Here is a 21348-nt window from a genome sequence, read left to right as displayed (position 1 = left end):
CCTTGTCTTTAACACCCTCAATTTGGAACCAGCCAGTGTTAAGATGAAGATGTTTGTTGAACCTGCTTGTTTAATTATGTGTCACCTGGGGCTGGAGGAGATGGTGATTTGTGGATCAAAGTGTCTAGAGGTAGGGAGCGTATGGAAGAATTTTGAAATGAATGAATTAAAACAAACGTAATAGAGCCAATATCGATCGGTGAGTTAGGATTGTTAGTTTAGATGAAGGTTCTTAACATTTTAGTCATGAGCAAAATGTTCTCGGTTTCAAGTTTTGCAAAAATTGATATCATCATTCATATTTCAATGTTTCACTCAACTTCTTCCTGACCTCCATTGAATGTTAATGGAAATGTCTAAAATCATGCTGCTTTAACTCTGTCATGTACTTTCCAAATGGATTGATAATCAAACAAAATAATGATTTACACTGTCTGCTTCCAGTTAGCAGATTGAAAATCCATGTCTGTCTCTTGTTTCCCCCCCCCCCTTTCTGTACACCCCATCTTGTCTTTCTTTTTTGGCGATTTCAATTGCTTTCTTAAAACTGAAGAAATACATGGTCAAGGATACATCTCTCTTGCTATTTTGATGAGCCCAATGGCAGCCTTCTATTTCTGGTGCTGTTCTGCATAATTATTGGCAAGTTTTTGGAGTTGTTTCTTCACTGTGCAGGCAGTATGAAACAGGTGATTGTTGCATTTCATATTCACCTTTTCAGCAAGGAGCAACTGAGGATTGCAACTTGAACACCATGTAGTAATTGTTATTTGTATAAACTTGCTCAATAATGACTGAACAGCGGTAGCATTTTCTTCAATGATTTAAATTGAATTGATTGTTTGTTTGCCGACAATTGCTGCCAAAACTGAAGGTACAGGCATCTAATATATTGGGAAAACTGTTGGAATTGAATGAAAATAGAAAACACTAGACTAAGTGGAACCCGTGGTGTCCCATGTTCACACGGGAGGGCTGGTCCCCCGAAGCAATATTCCACCAATTCCAATATTGGTGGCCAGTGGGGGGGCTTTCTGGAGTGCTGGTATGGGTTCTTGGGGTGGCAGCTCAGTCCTTCAAGCCTGATCTGCTGGCAGCTCACTCACGGCTGGTGGGCTGGCAGTTGACTCATGACTATTCCTTGAAATTCCATTTCAAGCAGGGTGCAAGGCCACCAAATTCAAGTGCAGTTTCTTACCACTATGAGCAGGATGAAAGGCCGCCAAATTCAAGTGCAGTTTCATTCCACTTCAAGCAGGGTGCAAGGCCACCAAATTCAAATGCAGCTTCATACCATTTCATGCAGGGTGAAACCACCATAAAATCACACAAAACACCAAACCCACAGTTCAGTAGACATTCAGTGTGTTCAGTTGATTTACAGCTCGGACAGAGTCATGACCTCTCCCTCCCCCATCATGCAGAGACCGAGCCACACCCACACTTCCGGGTGTTATAACCCCTCCCCCTCCCACCAGAAAAGGTGTGGCTTTCAGGGCGTGAATGACAGGATAGAGATTCTCAACATTTTTTAAACACTAATAACACTTATTTTTCACTGATGGGAAGAATTCTCTGCACCTGCTCAGCGGAGGGGGGACTGAGTAAGATGGCCAAAAATCACTGCCGGAAGTGGTAGTGACTGCCGGAAGTGGTAGTGTTTTATCTAAAATCAATATACAGTGCAAACAGGAAGAAAGTGCATTTGCAGTAGTGCCTTTTAACTTCAAGACAAAGCACCCAAGCCACTATTTCAGTAAGTAGTGCCTTTCAATTTCAAGCAAAGCACCCAAGCAACCATTTGCAGTAAGTAGTGCCTTTCAACTTCAAGCCAAGGCACCTAAGCCACCATTTGCAGTCAGTAGTGCCTTTCAACTTTAAACCAAATCTCCCAAGCCACCATTTGCAGTAAGTAGTGTCTGTCAACTTTAAACCAAAGCTCCCAAGCCACCATTTGCATTCAGTAGTGCCTTTCAACCTCAAGCCAAACAACCCAAGCCACCATTTGCAGTAAGCGGTGACTGGCAACTTTAAACCAAAGCTCCCAAGCCACCATTTGCAGTAAGTAGAGCCTTTCAATTTCAAGCAAAACACCCAAGCCACTATTTGCAGTAAGTAGTGCCTTTCAACTTCATGCCACCATTTGCAGTAAGTAGTGCCTTTCAACCTCAAGCCAAGGCACCCAAGCCACCATTTGCAGTAAGTAGTGCCTATCAACCTCAAACAAAAACACCCAAGCCACCATTTGCAGTAAGTAGTGCTTCAACTTCAACCAAAGCACCCAAGCCACCATTTGCAGTAAGTAGTGCCTTTCAACTTGATGCCACCATTTGCAGTAAGTAGAGCCTTTCAACTTCAAGTCAAAGCACCCAATCCACCATTTGCAGTAGGTAGTGCCTTTCAACATCAAGCCAAAGCACCCAAACAACCATTTGTAGGCAGTGCCTTTTTACTTCAAACAAACCATATTTTCATTTTCCAAGCACATTAAGGGTACTCACAGCTGTGTATACATTTGTTCAGTGTTATTCAGAGCTCAGAGAGACGTGACCCTTGGCTTCATTCATCTGGCAGACACTGAGTGAGGCACACCACTTCCTGGTTTTATAGTCCCTCCAGCATGTGCAGCAGAGAGAATGGTGATTTTCTTTAAACTTCAAGCCAAAGCTCCCAAGCCACCATTTGCAGTAAATAGTGCATTTCAACTTCAAGCCAAAGCACCCAAGCCACCATTTGCAGTAAGTAGTGCCTTTCAACTTCAAGCCAAGGCACCCAAGCCACCATTTGTAGTAAGTAGTGCCTTTCAACCCTCAAACAAAAACACCCAAGCCACCATTTGCAGTAAGTAGTGCTTCAACTTCAATCAAAGCACCCAAGCCACCATTTGCAGTAAGTAGTGCCTTTCAACTTCAAGTCAAAGCACCCAATCCACCATTTGCAGTAGGTAGTGCCTTTCAACATCAAGCCAAAGCACCCAAACAACCATTTGTAGGCAGTGCCTTTTTACTTCAAACAAACCATATTTTCATTTTCCAAGCACATTAAGGGTACTCGCAGCTGTGTATACATTTGTTCAATGTTATTCAGAGCTCAGAGAGATGTGACCCTTGGCTTCATTCATCTGGCAGATACTGAGTGAGGCACACCACTTCCTGGTTTTATAGTCCCTCCCCCTCCCTCCAGCAGGTGCAGCAGAGAGAATGGTGATTTTCTTTAAACTTCAAGCCAAAGCTCCCAAGCCACCATTTGCAGTAAATAGTGCATTTCAACTTCAAGCCAAAGCACCCAAGCCACCATTTGCAGTAAGTAGTGCCTTTCAACTTCAAGCCAAGGCACCCAAGCCACCATTTGTAGTAAGTAGTGCCTTTCAACCTCAAGCCAAAGCACTCAAGCCACCATTTGCAGTAAGTAGTGCCTTTCAACTTCAAGCCAAAGCACCCAAACAACCATTTGCAGGCAGTGCCTTTTTACTTCAAACCACATTAAGGGTACTCACAATTGTGTAGACATTTGTTCAGTTTTATTCAGAGCTCAGAGAGACGTGACCCTTGGCTTCATCCATCTTGCAGAGGGTGAGTGAGGCACACCACTTCCTGGTTTTATAGTCCCTCCCCCTCCCTCCAGTATGGGCAGCAGGGAGAATTGTGAATTTTTAAAAAACATTAATATCTCCCTGATTTGTCATAGATGGGGAAAATCCTCCGCACCCGTAAGGCGGAGGGGGGCTCTGAGTGAGGTGGCCAAAAATGACGGCCGTAGGTGGCGGCGTTCTGTCAGAAATCGCAGCACAGTGGGCCAAAAGCGGTCAAGATCAGAGATTTAGTAATATAGATATGAAACAGCCATTTACGTAATGACAGGCACTGAGTTGAGGAAAAAGCTCTGGTGAAATATTATTGTCCTGAAAACCACATGTTTTTCTTTCCATGAATGTGGTCTGTATATTTTCTGTTTTTCTCCATCTCCAAATCTATATTTTGTTTTTCTGGGAAAATAGATTATAGAAAAATGAGTGGAAAACTGGGATTGCTTAGAGCGGGCGTAGACGAGATGGGCCAAATGACCACTACTTCTGCAAGAAGAAAATATGAAGTTGTAAATAAAGTTTGAGAGAATCAGAAGTTCAATGGAGGTGTAATTTGGTGTAATGATGAAGAATGAAAGATTGGATTGGATTAAAGTACAAGAGAGCAAAAATACATTTAAACTCTTGAGAAAAATTAAAAATGTTAAATAGTTCTGGCTAAATGCTGAAATAAAACATGAACAGTTCAATTTGTTGCCTTTTGAGGCCAGGAACAATGCTTGGCATGGGCTTAACAATTATATAGTTTTTTTAAAAAGGTATTACTGATTTTTAAAATTTTTTTTTTTTTTTTAATTTTTTATTAGAAGTACAGTAAATTACAGTAATACACATCACGTATATCATATTACATTTGTTGTACCACTTCGTTTTTCGAGCTTTAAAAAAGGTCGAAATAAAAGAAGTAAGGAAAGTGAGCAAGTGTCATGAAGGTTCAGGAAAGTGTTGGGAAAAGAAAGCCCCTTAGAGAAGAAGTTAGAGAAGGAAGTAAAGAAAGGAAATAGACCCTAGAAGGAAAAGAAAAAAAAGGAGAAACAATCGCTCTATTATAACACAAAACTCCACAAAAAAGGATATACCAACCGTGTTTTTACCAGGATTACCCCCCGTTACCAGATCCTGGTACCATTTATTTTTTTTAAAATTACTATTGCACCTTATGCTTGTAATTGTTCCATAAATGCAGACCACGTCTTTTGGAAGTGGTCTGCTTTGCCTGCTAGAGGGAGTCTCATCTCTTCCAGGTGTAATGTTTCGAAGGTATTACTGATTTTAATTACTGACTAACCTTTTGTGATAATATTCGGGGGTGATTATTATGCAACTCTGGGAAATTCTCAATTGAGGATGGGGCTGTTTCTGAAGAGAAGTAAATTGTCCTAGTCCTAGATATTTGCCATGCAATAGCATATTTTGATTCTATGTACTGTGATTTGTACATTTAATAACTATGTGCCTCTTCTCTAATCTGTTATGCAAAATTATTATGCTTTTAACTCTCAGTAATCTGGTGCCCTTGGCACATTCAGAAACTGTCAGCAACAGATGTTTTCCTTCCACAAGTAGATGAGAAATAGCTTTCATAACATCTTTTGTTGTACACGTATTGAACTGTTTTAATCCTCTTTATTAATTCAGGGAACTGCTTTTGAACAATAACCTGTTACGGGTTCTACCATTTGAACTTGGAAAGTTGTTTCAATTACAGACCCTGGGTTTGAAAGGTAAGATATCCATCATGAAATTAATTCGATTTTATCCTCTTCATAAATACATTTTTGTTTATTGTATTACAATATATTTGTTTTCCTTTCTTCATTCTGGATATCATCGATTACCAGTGAAGTATAATTTTACTATTGTTATTTGGCTTCTGGAATTTGTGAAATGGTTGCTTTGAAAGTGTGAGCAGTATGGTTGTTGGTAGGCTACTTGATTGTATGTGTGGGTGTACATGATGGAGTGGCAGGAAAAGGCTGCCAAACCTGTTCTTGTAATTGTAGAAATATAAGCACCTACCCACAGACCTACATAGTTTAATAGATTGTAAATTGAAGCTATACCCTACCGGTTTCTATGACTCTACAACTTGATGACTTAATTGATAATTAAGTATTCATCTCACTTTTAAAACTCTTTTTCTCTGTTTGTAAATTCTCTCAAGTAGTTTGTTTGTAAGATTGCTGTTGTTGTTTGTCACCTGTTGACTAGTAAGATCAAGCCTTCTAGTTTAGTGTTGATGCAAGATTGCTAATTATAGAAGTGATAGCAAATAAGGGAACAGACTTTGGAGGTAATGACTTTGAGATTGGAAGGAGATGAGAAACTGTATTTACCGCTGATTGTTAAAGATGGTAGTTATAACATAATATAAGCAGAATACTGAGCAGCACACATACATGGGAAATGAATTGCCCGATTGTATTTGAATGCATAGCTTAGAGGGATAATGACTAAGAAAATTGTGCTGTATTCATTACATTGAATAAATTCCCAGTTAATAAAGATTTGGGAAATTAATTGATGCTGATCAGTTAAAGTTTGAAAGGAGATTTGATAGAAGTTTGCAAGATGATGATCGGTTTAGATAAGTTAAATAGAGAAGTTTTTCAACAGTCCTATATTAATCCTATTAACAAATGGTTCAAAGACTTGGAGGCACAGTGCAACTAAGCTTGCCTATTGCCCTATAGTCTAAAATATAATCTGCTATCATTCTTAGCTATTATTCAATCTGATCTAAAATGACCATATTAGTGAAGACACACAAGGATGGGGTAAATCAGCGGGTCAGGCAGCACTCCTGGGGAACATGGATTGATGCAATTTCGGGTCGGGACCCATCTTCGATATTCCTTGCTATTCCAGTTGTTTTTAAACAACTTCTGCATACATTTACTTGAATCTGCTTTTAAATCTGTAGGCAAGAGATTGGTTTCTTTTTTTGGTTGAGAAACAGAAAACGTAGATACCATGCTAAAAAGTTAATCTTGTGAATGAATTAAATCTCAAATGACATCAGACTTTCAATGTGAAGGGTTCCATATGCTTAAATATTCCAAAATGTTATGGTGTCATTTTTTGGGGAAACTGTTTAATCCTGAGAAAATTGCAAGATTGTCATAATTTGTTACTCGAGTCCAATCCTCAGAATCAGAATCAATTTATTTGTCATTTGGACCCCTGGAGGTCCAAACGAAATGCCGTTTCTGCAGCCATACATAACACACAAATAGACCCCAGACACAACATAATTACATTTAACATAAACATCCATCACATAACTGTGATGGAGGCCAAATAAACGTATCTCTCCACTGCACTCTCCCCCCCCGATGTCAGAGTCAAAGTCATAGCCCCCGGCTGACGATGGCGATTGTCCCGCGGCCATTGAAGCCACGCCGGGTGGTGCGAGGTCGCACACCGGGTCTTGGTGTTGGTGCCCCCGGTGTGCGCTCGCAGAGTCCGCGGCCATTCCAGCCGCGCGGGGCAGCGATGTCAGGCCCCGCTCCAGGAGCTCTTCGACCCCGCAACTCGGGCGGGAGAAGTCGCCGCCGCAGAAGCCCCGAAAAGCGGTCTCCCCCCAGGGAGCCGTGGGCTCGGCGCCGTCGTCCACAGACCTGTAGAGAGCCTCCGACTCTCCGGCAGCAGCAGCAGCAGCATCAGCAGCAGCAACAGCATCAGCAGCAGCAACAGCATCAGCATCAGCAGCAGCAGCGCTCCTCCACCGCTCCGGACCCGGCCAGCTCCGCGACGGTGAGGTGAGTCGACACCCGAGTCCCCGGTCTCTTCCTGTTGGAGGCCGCTCCTCGTTACGGCCTCAACGACGACTGAGACCCGACGAGAAAAGGTCGGGTCTCCTGACATCAGCTCGGAGTGAATGTTAATTTAGGAAGAATAAAACGGACATGGTACCATTGATTATCAGAGGGGACTGTGTGGAGAGGGTGGCGGATTTCCGCTTCCTGGGAATCCATATTGAGGAGGACCTGACGTGGAGCGTGAACACCTCTGCGCTGCTGAAAAAGGTCCAGCAGAGACTGCACTTCCTGAGGGTGCTCAAGAAGAATAACATCACTCAGAGACTGCTGCTGTCCTTTTATCGGTGCTCCATTGAGAGCATACTAACATACTGTGTATGCGTGTGGTACACCAGCTGCACAGCGGCTCAGAGGAAAGCACTCCAGAGGGCCATTGACAATGCCCAGAGGATTGTCGGCTGCCCTCTCCTTACCTTGGAGGACTTACACAGTTCCCGCTGCATCAAAAAATCCCAGAGTATCATAAAGGACATTTCACATCTAAGCACTTTGGTTCAAATACTGGTTTTGTTGAAGTGCTATATAAATAAAGATTATTATTATTATTATTTCCCACCCCGGTCACTCCCTGTTTGAACTGTTGCCGTCAGGCAGACGGTACAGATCTACAAGGACAAGGACGAACAGACTAAAAAACAGTTTTTACCCCACTGCTATAAAAGCACTAAATGTAGCCGCCAAGGAACGCAGGGGCGATACATACTAAGGGACTGTGGTACACTGTGAAATCGACAGAAGGATGGAGGGTTGGGTGTTTATGCGTGCTATTTTCATGATATTTATTTTAGTTGTTTATCTTTTAATATTTTATCTTGTATGTATCGTTAGCTTTTAGAAATGTTTGAATGGTGCACTGACTGGCTGACATTTTTAAATTTCGTTGTACATGGTTCATGTTACAATGACAATAAAGAAACTATTCTATTCTATTCTATTGTTAGGATCCTTCAAGTTCCACCCCACATTTTATCAAATAAATTTGCTTTAAATTGTTGTTTAAACTTTAGCCTAATAATCCTTAAAACACGGGCCTTCAAATTGTTTCACTGATATTCCTATGTTTTTATTAGATGAAGTACAATAGCACTCCAATACATGGTTCTTCAGACCATCGAGTTCATTAATTACTGGGAGAGTTTTTAAGTTTAAGTTACTTTTAAGTCTGAGTGCTTACATTTACCACACGTCTTTTAATTATTAGGGGCTATTTGGAACCATGATAGATTTGATGAAATAGAAATAAAGTAAAAGGTGTTGTGGTTGCCTGAACTAAAGTAACACATTGATTAAATATGTATGATCAAGTGAAGAGCCTGCAAGTATATGAGGTTAAAATATTATTTGTAATCATAGCAAATGAAGTTGCTGTCCACAATTGATTTGCAAACTGGTTAGCTGAAACTTTAATATGATTTGTAGGCAACCCTCTGGCACAAGAAATCCTTAGCCTCCATCAGGAACCAGATGGAACACGTAGGCTGCTGAATTACCTGCTTGATAATTTGGCAGGTACTTCAAAAAGAAGTAAGTAACACAACCTACAGTTTTTATTTAATTGTACAAATGATATTGAATTAATGTTTGGTTTTTGTTAATAGTTCAGCAAGACCAGCCACCACCTCGATCATGGGTTGTCGTACAAGAACCAGAGAAGGCACATCCCTCAGGTGAAGTAAATTGTCTTGATTGATGTAAAATGTTGAATTTCAGTGCAGCAAAAACTAGCAATTGCAATACAATTAGAAGCTTTTCAAAGTGGATCTTGAGATCAGAAGGTCATGAATTTAATCCTCTATTTTAGTAATTAGTAAAATAAAATACACGCACACGCACACGCACACACACACACACACACACACACACACACACACACACACATCCCATTGCCTTCTATTTTGCAAGCCAAAAATCTGCATTGAAACCGTTTTCTTTCACCTCGAGATCTGGCGAGTCACTGGCGAGACTAGTATGTATTGCCTTTCAGAAGGTGGTGATTAACTACCACCTTGAACTGCAGCAGTGCCTCTGGCGGAGTAACTCCCACTGTTCCTCTGGGTAGCGTTTCTAGGACTTGGACTCAACAAAGATGAAGCATTATGATGAAGCATTAGCAATGTATTTTGTTAGAATTATGTACAACTTGGAGGGGATGTGCAAGTGGTGGTATTCATGTACCCCACCTGCACTTGGCCATCTTGAAGTTATGTTGCAATTTATGGAAATACTGTTGTAATCCAGGTAAGTAACTGCAGTGCGTGTTGTGAATCGTACACATTGTCGGCGTTAAGTACCAATTGTGAAGGTATACCAGTTGAGTGTGCTGCATTGTCCTGATTGGCGATGAGCTTCTTGAGTTGGTGAGCTACACCCTTCCAGGTTATGGGGAAGACAGACAGGTGGGCAGAGGGGGTGGGGTAGCTCTGTTCGTAAGGAATGAAATTCAGTCCATTGCAAGGGGCAACATTGAAACAGGAGCTGTGGAGTCGGTATGGATAGAACTAAGGGTAAAATGACCCTAATCTACAGGCCCCCAAACACACACCTGGATATGGGGTGCAAGTTGAATCCAGAGTTAAAATTGGCAAGTCATAAAGGTAATGCTACAGTTGTTATGTGAGATTTCAAGTAGACTAGGAAATTTCAAGTAGACTAGAGCAAGTAGACTAGGAAAATCAGGTTGGTACTGGACCCCAAGAAAGGGAGTTTGTGGAGGGCCTTTGTGATGGATTCTTAGAGCAGCTTGTACTGGAGCCTGGAGTCTACCAGGTAGAAGGCAATTCTGGATTTAGTGTTGTGCAATGAACCGGATTTGATAAGGGAACTTGAGGTTAAGGAGCCATTAGGAGGTAGTGACCATAATACGGTAAGTTTTAATCTACAATTTGAGAGGGAGAAGGATGAATCGGAAGTGTCCATGTTATAGTTAAACAAAGGGGACTATGGAGCCATGAGGGAGGAGTTGGCCAAAGTTAACTGGAAAGATACCCTAGCAGGGATGACAGTGGAACAACAATGGCAGATATTTTTGGGAATAATACAGAAGGTGCAGGATCAGTTCATTCCAAAGAGGAAGAAAGATTCCAAGGGAGGTAAGGGGTGACCGTGGCTGACAAGGGAAGTATTAAAAATACTTCTCTTTTATTAAAAATAAAAGAGAAGAAGTACAGCATAGCAAAGATGAGTGGGAAGCAAGAGGATTGGGTACTGTTTAAAGAACAGAAGATAACTGAAAAGGCAATATGGGGAGAAAAGATGAGGTACAAAGGTAAGCTAGCCAAGAATATAAATGAGGATAGTAAAAACTTCTTTAGGTATGTGAAGAGGAAAACATGAGTTAAGACCAAAGTAGGACCCTTGAAGACTGAAAAATGTGTATTTATTATGGGGACAAGGAAATAGCATACGAGTTGAACAGGTACTTTGGATCCGTCTTCACTAAATAGGACACAAACAATCTTCCTGATGTACTACTAGTGGCCAGAGGATCTGGGGTGACAGAGAAATTGAAGGATATCCACATTCGGTAGGAAATGGTGTTGGGTAGACTGATGGGACTGAAGGCTGATAAATCCCCAGGGCCTGATGGTCTGCATCCCACGGTACTTAAGGAAGTGGCTCTAGAAATCGTGGAAGCATTGGTGATAATTTTCCAATATTCTTTTTATTCAGGATCTGTTCCTGTGGATTGGAGGGTAACTAATGTTATTCCACTTCTTAAGAAAGGCAGGAGAGAGAAAACTGAATTATAGACCCGTTAGCCTGACATCGGTGGTGGGGAAGATGCTGGAGTCAATCATAAAAGATGAAATAGTGAATTTACGAAGGGGAAATCATTCTTGATGTCTTCTGGAATTTTTTGAGGATGTAACTGGGAAATTGGACAAGGGGGAGCTAGTGGATGTAAGTGTACCAGGACTTTCTGAAAGCATTTGATTAGGTCCCACATGGGAGATTATTGGGCAAATTTAGGCACATGGTATTGGGGGTAGAGTGTTGACATGGATAGAAAATTGGTTGGCAGACAGGAAGCAAAGAGTAGGGATTAACAGGTCCCTTTCAGAATGGCAGGCAGTGACTAGTGGGGTACCGCAAGGTTTGGTGCTGGGACCGCAGCTATTTACAATATACATCAATGAATTAGATGAAGGGATGCAAAGTAACATTAGCAAATTTGCAGATGACACAAAGCTGGGTGGCAGTGTGAACCGTGAGGAGGATGCTATGAGAATGCAGAGTGACTTGGACAGGTTGGGTGAGTGGGCAGATGCATGGCAGATGCAGTTTAATGTGGATAAATGTGGTTATTCACTTTGGTAGCAAAAAACAGGAAGGCAGATTATCTAAATGGTGTCGTTGGGAAAAGAGGAAGTACAATGGGATCTGAGGGTCCTTGTTCATCAGTCTATGAAAGTAAGCATGCAGGTACAGCAGGCAGTGAAGAAAGCGAATGGCATGTCAAGTCAAGAATTTATTGTCATGTGTCCCAGATAGGACAATGAAATTCTTGCTTGCTGGAGCACAGCATAATATTGTAAGCAAAAATACAGAACCGTTCAGTTCAATATACACATAAATAAGCAGATATTATGCAATAGTCTGTTACAGTTCAGAGTCTGTTTGTTGGTGAGTTTAATAGCCTGATGGCTGTGGGGAAGAAGCTGTTCCTGAACCTGGATGTAATAGATCTCGGGCTCCTGTACCTGCCCGAGATCTATTACATCTTCTGCCCGATGGTAGCAGAGAGATGAGTGCGTGGCCAGGATGGTGTGGGCTGTTGATGATGTTGGTTGCCTTTTTGAGGCAGCGACTGCGATAGATCCCTTCGATGGTGGGGAGGTCAGAGCCGATGATGGACTGGGCAGTGGTCACAACTTTCTGCACCCTTTTCCGCTCCTGGACGCTCAAGTTGCCGGAGCAAGCCACGATGCAACTGTGCACCTGTAGAAATTCGAGAGAGTCCTCATACTGACTCTCTGTAGTCTTCTCAGGAAGTAGAGGCACTGATGTGCTTTCTTTATGATTGCATCAGTGTGCTGGGACCAGGAAAGATATTCGGAAATGTGCACGCCCAGGAATTTGAAGTTCTTGACCCTTTCCACCATCGTCCCGTTGATATAAACGGGATTGTGTGTCCGTATCCTACCCCTTCCAAAGACCACCATCAGTTCCTTGGTTTTGCTGGTGTTGAGAGCCAGGTTATTGTACTGGCACCATTTGGTCAATCGGTCGATCTCACTTCTATACTCTGACTCGTTCCCATCAGTGATTCGTCCCACAACAGTGGTGTCATCGGCGAACTTGATGAAGGAGTTTGCACTATGTCCGGCTACGCAGTCATGAGTATAGAGTGAGTAAAGCTGAGGGCTGCGCATGCAGCCTTGCTGATTGTTGGCGCTCCCGTGCTGATTGTTATTGAGGATGACACATTTCCACCAATACGGACAGATTGTGGTCTGTGGATGAGGAAGTCGAGGATCCAATTGCAGAGGGATACGCGGAGAATGAGAGCTTGGTAACCAGCTTGGAGGGGATGATTGTATTAAATGTCGAGCCGTAGTCAATGAATAACAGCCTGACATGAATTTTTGTTGTCCAAGCGGTCCATAGCAGAGTGGAGAGCCCGTGAGATCGCATCCACCGTTGATCTGTTATGGCGGTAAGCGAACTGCGGTGGGTCGAGGTTGTTGTCGAGGTAGGAGTTGAGATGTGCCATAATCAACCACTCAAAGCACTTCATCACCACAAACGTTAGTGCCACTGGTCGATAGTCATTGAGTCATGTCACCTTGCTCTTCTTGGGCACCGGTATAATTGATGCCTTTTTAAAGCAGGTGGGAACCTCAGACCTCAGAAGTGAGAGGTTGAGAGGTCTGTAAAAATTCCACAGCCTGTTGGTCCGCACAGGTTTTTAGAACGGGACCGGTTATGCCATCAGGTCCAGGCACTTTCCGAGGGTTCAACAGGGGGTTGAATCTTCAGGGGGAAGGATGTTCTGACGTCGGCCTCTGTGTCTGTGACGGAAATATCATCACGGTGAATGGGGGCTCGGGAAGGCAAATCAGTGTTCTCCTTATCAAAGCATGTGTAAAACGCATTGAGCTCATCAGGGAGTGATGTTTCACTGACATTTGAGCTGCCTCCTGATTTCACCTTATAGGAGGTGATGGCATTCAAGCCCTGCCACAGTTGCCGAACATCCGTCTCATCCTCCAGCTTGGAGCAGAAGTCCCTTTTGGCCTTTTTGATGGCCTTACCTAGGTCATATCTGAATATCTTATAGGCCTCTGTATCTTCCGACCTGAATGCCCGTGATCTGGACTTCAGAAGAGTGCGGATCTCATAGTTCATCCAAGGCTTCTTGTTGGGATGCAGTCCTCCACACATTTCTTTATGAAGTCTGTAACGACTGTGGCATATTTGTTCAGGTCCATTGCCAAGTCCCTGAACATTGCCCAGTCTACAGACTCCAAACAGTCCTGGAGTTGTTCCTCTGCCCTGCCCCCGCCCCCCCTCTTGTGCCTTTCATCCGCAGCACTTGCAACCCGTGGAGGTCTGTGCAGCCCACGTGCCATCAGCGCTGCTTCAAGCCATCAATTACAAGCGGGCTGAAGGCAGCTGAAATTCTGCCTTTGCAATACTGCGCATGCACAGCAGCCTTCTGCGTATGCGCAGCTGAAGCTCCTTGGCGGTTTTTTCAAATAGTAATGACAAGGGCATATATAAAAAAGAGATCCAAGCCAACTTGGAACAAAGAATGAGATTAAGGAAATTGTTAAGGGATATGGAAATGGCATAGAAATTTCGAATCAGCCTTTACTAATGATCATAGAGGGGCGCAAGATAGGCCACTTGTGCAAAATCCAATGGACTGACGTGTAGTACGCTACGGAGCGTACCTTCCGCCATTTCAGTAAACCCGACCAGACTTCAGTTATGCCTCTCACAGTGTAATTAGCGTTGCGGGGGAACAGTTTGTGTGTTTTTAAATGTTTTTTTTAATTTTCCTTTTAATGGCTTATGTCCTGTGTTTGAATTGATTTTTGTATTAAACTTGCTGTCATCAGCGTTGCGGGGAAACAGTTTATGTGTTTTTAAATGTTTTTTTATATAATATAAACACACACACACACACACACACACACACACACACACACACACACACACACACACACACACACACACACACACACATATCAGGCACGTGCCTGACGAACCATTATGAAATGGTAATCGTTAAATATAAATATAAATAGTAAAGGCATGGGAGAATTATGCCTAGCGAAGAGATCGATCTCTTAGGTAGGCATAATTTTCCGTGCCTTTCATCCGCAGCACTTGCAACACGCGAAGGTCTGTGCAGGCCACGTGCCGTCAGCGCTGCTTCAAGCCGTCAATTACAAGCGGGGCTGAAGGCAGCTGAAATTCTGCCTTTGCAGTACTGCACATGCGCAGCAGCCTTCTGCGCATTGCGCAGCTGAAGCTCCTTGGCGGGTTTTTCAAATATGGATTGTCATTATTTTAAGAGTATCTTAGGAAACAAAGAGAGAAGAATGGAGTTCGTGCACCAATAATGTGGTAAGTACATTTCTTGGTGCTATACGTTTTAAAATACCGTATTTCCTGGTGTGGGGGGGGGAGCTCCTTTCACAGCGTTTGGGGAGTCTGGCCCGGGGTATAGTTGCGGGGAGGGAAGGAGCGTAGTGTAGGAGGGGGTCGGGGATCAGGCCAGTAACCCACTTGCAACACTCCGGGCACAGAGCCACCGCATTGTGGCCGAGGGGAGAGTAGCTCGGGTGGCTGCGTGAGGCCGCCGGGACCAGACGGCCCCTTCTGCCGGCCCCCACTCACCTCTGGCAGTGCTCTCCGACTGAATATCTCTCACCTGCCGCTCACCGGCTTCGTTCATGTCAGCCGCGTCCCACAAATCCTTAAATTCCCACAGCCAAGTAACCTCAATTGGTCCCTTGAACCCGCTGTCGGAGTTTAAGGATTTGCGGGAAGCGGCTGACATGAGTGAGGCCAGCAAGTGGCAAGAGAGAGGTTTTTAGACGGAGACCACTTAAGTGTGCTCTTGTAATTTTGTTCAGATTAAAAGGAGGTGCCAGACAAATCTGTGCCGATTCTGTATTTGGACTTCCTGGAGGCTTTCAACATCAAAAAAGGTTAGGTTACAAGAGCCCTTTTGTTGAAGGTAATATTGTATCGACAGAGGATATCAGTGAGTTGAGACAGTGAGTGCTTTTTTCTGCTTGACAATCTGTGACCAGAGGTTGGCTCAGCGATCATTATTGAGAAAACGACTGCTTAGGCACATTCTTTAGAAAATGAACCAAAATGTCACAGGCGTGACCACCCGTTGGCGGCGCGACTCACCCGTTGCAGCGGCCCCTACAGCCTGTCTGTCTTTTTTTTATTTTTTGTCTAGTTAAATGTAGTGCTTGGTGTTTTTTAATAGTATTTTTAAATGTGTAAATGTGGGGGGCGGGGGGAGGGGGAAACTGTTTAAATCTCTTCCCTGTCCGGGAGACCCGACTTTTTCCCTGTCGGTCTCCGTTGTCGTTGGGGCCTAGCACCGTGGAGCGGCCTCCAGCCTGAACGACCCGGGGGCTCGGGAGACTGCGGAGCTGCGGATCTGCGGACTCACCATCGTCGGGGGTGGCCGGCCTCGGAGCGTGGGGAGCGGCGGTGACTCGCTGCTGCGACTCGACTCCTGGGGCTCGGAGGCTCCAGCAACGCAGCCGCAGGTCCGGTGGACTGTGACATCGGGAGCTCGCGGGTCTGGGAGGAGAGAGAGAGACCGCTTCCCGGAGCTCCCGCAACGCGACTTCTCCAGCCGGTGTCACGGGGTTAGAACAACCCGGACCGGGACAGTACATCACCCGGCACGGCTTCATGGCCGTGGGACTCACCATCGCCCGTGGGGGTTCCAACCTTGGACTTTCAGACCGGGAGCGGGGCCGTAAATCGCCCCGCGCGGCCTAAAATGGCCGTGAGACTTATCATCACCCGCCTGGGGCTTGGACATCGGGAGAGAAATTGAGAACAGGGGAGAGAAAAGACTTTGCCTTCCATCACAGTGGCTTCACTGTGATGGATGTTTGTGTGAATTTAATTATGTGTATGTTTGTAAGACAGTGTCTTTGTTTGTATGGCTGTGGAAACAACATTTCGTTTGAGTCTCACTGGGGCTCAAATGATAATAAATTTGTATTGTATTGTATTGTATGTCATCACAAAGTAATACATTAAAAAATACTCTTAAAAATAATGACAATCCATATTTGAAAAACCCGCCAAGGAGCTTCAGCTGCGCAATGCGCAGAAGGCTGCTGTGCATGCGCAGTACTGCAAAGGCAGAATTTCAGCTGCCTTCAGCCCCGCTTGTAATTGACGACTTGAAGCAGCGCTGACGGCACGTGTGTTGCAAGTGCTATGTATGTATGTGTACGTAGCGTACTACACGTCAGTCCATTGGATTTTGCATGAGTGGTCTATCTTGCGCCCCTCTATGATCTTTAGTAAAAACTGGTTCGAAACTTCTATGCCATTTCCATATCCCTTAACAATTTCCTTAATCTCATTCTTTGTTCCAAGTTGGCTTGGATCTTTTTTATATATGCCCTTGTCATTACTGTTTATATTTCTTACTAGTTTGCTCTCAGTTTTGCAGCTTCAATTATCTTTTGTGTTTAGATTCAGATTTTTCTTTTCCTGTTTAACTGCCACTAACTTTACCCTCCATTTTGAATTATTTGATACTCTCCATGGTTGGTCATAGTCGGCTTCTCAGAGTCAGCATACTAAATTGCACCATATTAAATTATATCATGTTATGATCTCTACTTCCTGGTAGATCTTTTACTCTGCAGTAAATTAATAAACATGCCTCATTAGCCACGCCCAGATCCAAGCTGTCGTGTTTCCTGGTTGATCTCGTGATACAGTGCCTTCCATAATGTTTGGGACAAAGACCCATCATTATTTTATTTGCCCCTGTACTCCACAATTTGAGATTTGTAATAGAAAAAAAATCGCATGTTAAAGTGCACATTGTCAGATTTTATTAAAGGGTATTTTTACACATTTTGATTTCACCATGTAGAAATTACAGCTGTGTTTATACATAGTCCCCCCATTTCAGGGCACCTTTATGCAGGTACATGAGAGCTCTCAGCACCTAGTCTTTCCATCACCTTTGGAAACTTTTATTGGTGTTTATCAACATGAGGACCAATGTTGTGCCCATGAAAGTCAAAGAAGCCATTATGAGACTGAGAAACAAGAATAAAACTGTTAGACATCAGCCAAACCTTAGGCTTACCAAAATCAACTGTTTGGAACTAGTTACTAATCGCAAAGGGACTGGCAGGCCAAGGAAGACCTCCATAGCTGATGACAGAACAGAAACGCCCTTCGGGAGTCAGGCGTGGATTTGTCAATGACCACTGTCCACAGAAGACTTCATGAACAGAAATACAGAGGCCACACTGCAAGATGCAAACCACTGGTTAGCCGCAAAAATAGCATGGCCGGGTTACAGTTTGCCAAGAAATACTTTAAAGCGCAACCACAGTTCTGGAAAAAGGTCTTGTGGACAGATGAGATGAAGATTAACATATCAGATTGATTGATGGTAAGAGCAAAGTATGAAGGAGTGAAGGAACCCAAAGCATACCACCTCATCTGTGAAACACAGTGGTGGGGGTGTTATGGCCTGGGCATGTATGGCTGCTGAAGGTACTGGCTCACTTATCCTCATTAATGATACAACTGCTGATGGTAGTAGCATAATTAATTCTGAAGTGTATAGACACATCCTCTCTGCTCAAGTTCAAACAAATGTCTCAAAACTCATTGGCTGGCGGTTCATTCTACAGCAAGACAATGATCCCAAACATACTGCTAAAGCAACAGGAGTTTTTCAAAGCTAAAAAATGGTCAGTTCTTGAGTGGCCAAGTCAATCACACGATCTGAACCCAATTGAGCATGCCTTTTATATGCTGAAGAGAAAACTGAAGGGCACAAGCTCCAAAACAAGCATAGGCTAAAGATGGTTGTGATACATGCCTAACAGAGCATCACCAGAGAAGACACCCAGCAACTGGTGCTGGCCATGAATCGCAGACTTCAAGCAGTCATTGCATGCAAAGGATATGCTACGAAATACTAAGCACGACTACTTTCATTCACATGACGTTGCTGTGTCCCAAACATTATGGTGCCCTGAAATGGTGGGGACTATATAAACTGCTGTGATTTCTACATGGTGAAACCAAAATGTATAAAAATGGTCTTTATTAAAATCTTTCTTTCTTTTAAAATCTTTTTATTAGTTTATTTCCAAAAAACAAAAACAAAACAAAAAAACAAAACAAAAAGAATAATATAACCATATAACATATAACAATTACAGCACGGAAACAGGCCATCTTGACCCTTCTAGTCCGTGCCGAACACGTATTCTCCCCTAGTCCCATATACCTGCGCTCAGACCATAACCCTCCATTCCTTTCCTGTCCATATAACTATTCAATTTATTTTTAAATGATAAAAACAAACCTGCCTCCACCACCTTCACTGGAAGCTCATTCCACCACAGCCACCACCAATGATAATCATAACAAGGATATTGATACATAGGGATCAGGGTTACATTAATAACAGGTATACCTAAATATGAATCCAATGTCAAAATACACATTGAATATAGACCTCACGGTCTCTATGTATATATAGTTAAGTATTTAAAAGAAAACATATGTAGAAAAAAACACAAAGATAAAAAGAAGGGAAAAAAAAGGAAAAAAGGAAGAAACAAAACCCCACTAAACTAAAGGGAAAAAAATCTGAGCTGAAAATTTCAACAATTTAAGCCTGTTTGTCGTCAAGTCCGTTCCACCATATAGAGGTAAAATAATTTTTATAACGGTTAGAGAGGGAGCAATTTATGTTGTGTGAAAGTGTTGAATAAATTTTCCCCAAGTCTTATCAAATTTAACCAAGGGTTCAACAATGTCACTCTTGAGTTTTTCTAAATTTAAACATGATATTATTTCAGAGTACCAATGGAGTGTGGTCGGAGGGTTGGAGTCTTTCCATTTAAATAAAATAGATCTTCTGGCAATTAATGTGGTAAAAGCAATCATCCGATGGGCGGAATGGGACAAATGAATAGAATCTAACATTGGTAGCCCAACAATTGCAGTAATAGGATGAGGTTGTAAATCAATACCTAAAACTACAGAAATAGTATCAAAAATTTATTTCCAATATTTTAGTAGAGTTTGTCAAGAAGAAAAAAGCAATCTGATCTTTAATAAAATTAACAAACTTTAAATCTTGAAGCAAAGTAGCATTGAATCGCCATTGTTTAGCACTAAACTTGGAACAGGTACTATCAATCAAACTACCTGTTCATTGTTTAGCACTAAACTTGGAACAGGTAGTTTGATTGATAGTTCCAATGGTGCGTGATCAGAAATACCAATTGCATCCTACTCGCATGTAGTGATCGATGAAGCTAGCCGAGAATCTATTATAAAGTAGTCAATCCTAGAATAACTATGATATACATGAGGGAAAAAAAGAAAATTATTTGTCATTTGGGTGTAAGAATCTTCAAACTTCTAACATTCCAGAGTCAAGTAATAAAGAATTGATAAAACCAGCTGATTTATTTGGAAGCACATGATCAGATGTAGATCTGTCAATCAAGGGGTTCAGACATCAGTTGAAATCTCCACCCATTATTAAAAAGTGTTCATTTAAATTAGAAAAGGATGCAATTAACTGTTTTAAAAAAAACTCGGGGTGATCAATATTTGGTGCGTAAACATTCACCATAGCAACATTTTGGTTATAAAGAACACCAGTAATCACCAAAAATTAACCATATGGATCAGGAATTGTTTCATAATGAACAAACGGAATTATTGAGTCAATACAAATAGAGACTCCTTTCACCTTAGCCCATGTATTTGAATGAAACTGCTGTCCTCTCCAAAACTTGAAAAATCGTTGATTGTCATCTTGCCTTACACGAGTTTCCTGAACAAAAATAATCTGAGCATTTGGTCTGCGAAGAACTTTAAAAATTGTTTTCCACTTAATGGGATAGTTTAAGCCATTCACATTCCATGAAAAGAAGTTAATAACTTTATCAATATTGTTTGTAAAAATCATGTGGGATGTAAAGGGTTAATTTCTTAAAGCCTAATAGTTCATGATACTGGAAGAAGAAAAATCTAGGGCGGAGCCAGAAGTGATGACATTTCTGACATTTTTGTAGTTCTGATTTTGCTCAAATGAAAAACACTAAGTAAGAAACAAAAGGCCCCTCCCCCCACCCCCACCCACCCGTGTGGACTAAATTATTTTTCCTCTCTTCCATCTATTTCCCTACTTGGATTCTTACCACATTGTTCTAGTATAAAATGCGCCCTAACAGGGTTTGCAAACACCTCTGTCGTACTATCCTTGCTGGCTGTAAGCTGAACTGCTCTCAGGAAACTAAAACCATACCCTCCTACAGTCAATTTCCAGCTAGCAACAACTAATAAGCTTGTTAAAATTGTGAAATGCTGTAATTTTCTTTGTAGCCAAGCAAAGAGGGTAACAGCAACTTCCAACACATCCAACTATGTTAAATCCCGATGGTTTTATTGGTGCATTCTTAATGTTGGATTATGAATGATGGCTTGATGAGCCATCTTTTGGAATTGCTTAAATCAAAACTGAAAACTGGAGGAAACAATAACTTGAGAAATTAGAGTGGGTGGAGCTTTAACTTTGAGAAATTAGAGTGTTTGGAGCTCCCTGAGAGAATGTCTACAATAGAAATACACTTGGTTCTGTATATAGGTTAATAGTCAAAACATCGAGTAGTGATGGTACTGGCAGAATGGATGTGATGAAGGCCAGACTGGAATTCTCTGCCTCAG

At 42.4% G+C, this 21348-nt stretch overlaps 1 protein-coding gene across 4 annotated transcripts in view; it reads left to right on the top strand.

The window, feature by feature from the left end:
- Nucleotides 1-21348, top strand: part of LOC129701738 (CCR4-NOT transcription complex subunit 6-like) — a 68516-nt gene that overhangs the window by 23271 nt on the left and 23897 nt on the right. For all 4 annotated transcript variants that reach the window (XM_055643132.1, XM_055643131.1, XM_055643133.1 and 1 more), the window contains 3 exons: nt 5225-5310; nt 8827-8931; nt 9006-9074. In XM_055643132.1, coding sequence (XP_055499107.1) covers nt 5225-5310; nt 8827-8931; nt 9006-9074 — 260 coding nt within the window. The remainder of the gene's footprint in view (nt 1-5224; nt 5311-8826; nt 8932-9005; nt 9075-21348) is intronic.

This window comes from Leucoraja erinacea, chromosome 11 (assembly GCF_028641065.1).
Source record: "Leucoraja erinacea ecotype New England chromosome 11, Leri_hhj_1, whole genome shotgun sequence".
NCBI classification, from domain to species: Eukaryota; Metazoa; Chordata; class Chondrichthyes; order Rajiformes; family Rajidae; genus Leucoraja; species Leucoraja erinaceus.
Note: the sequence above shows the minus strand (reverse complement) of the source record. Positions and strands in the feature narration are given on the sequence as shown.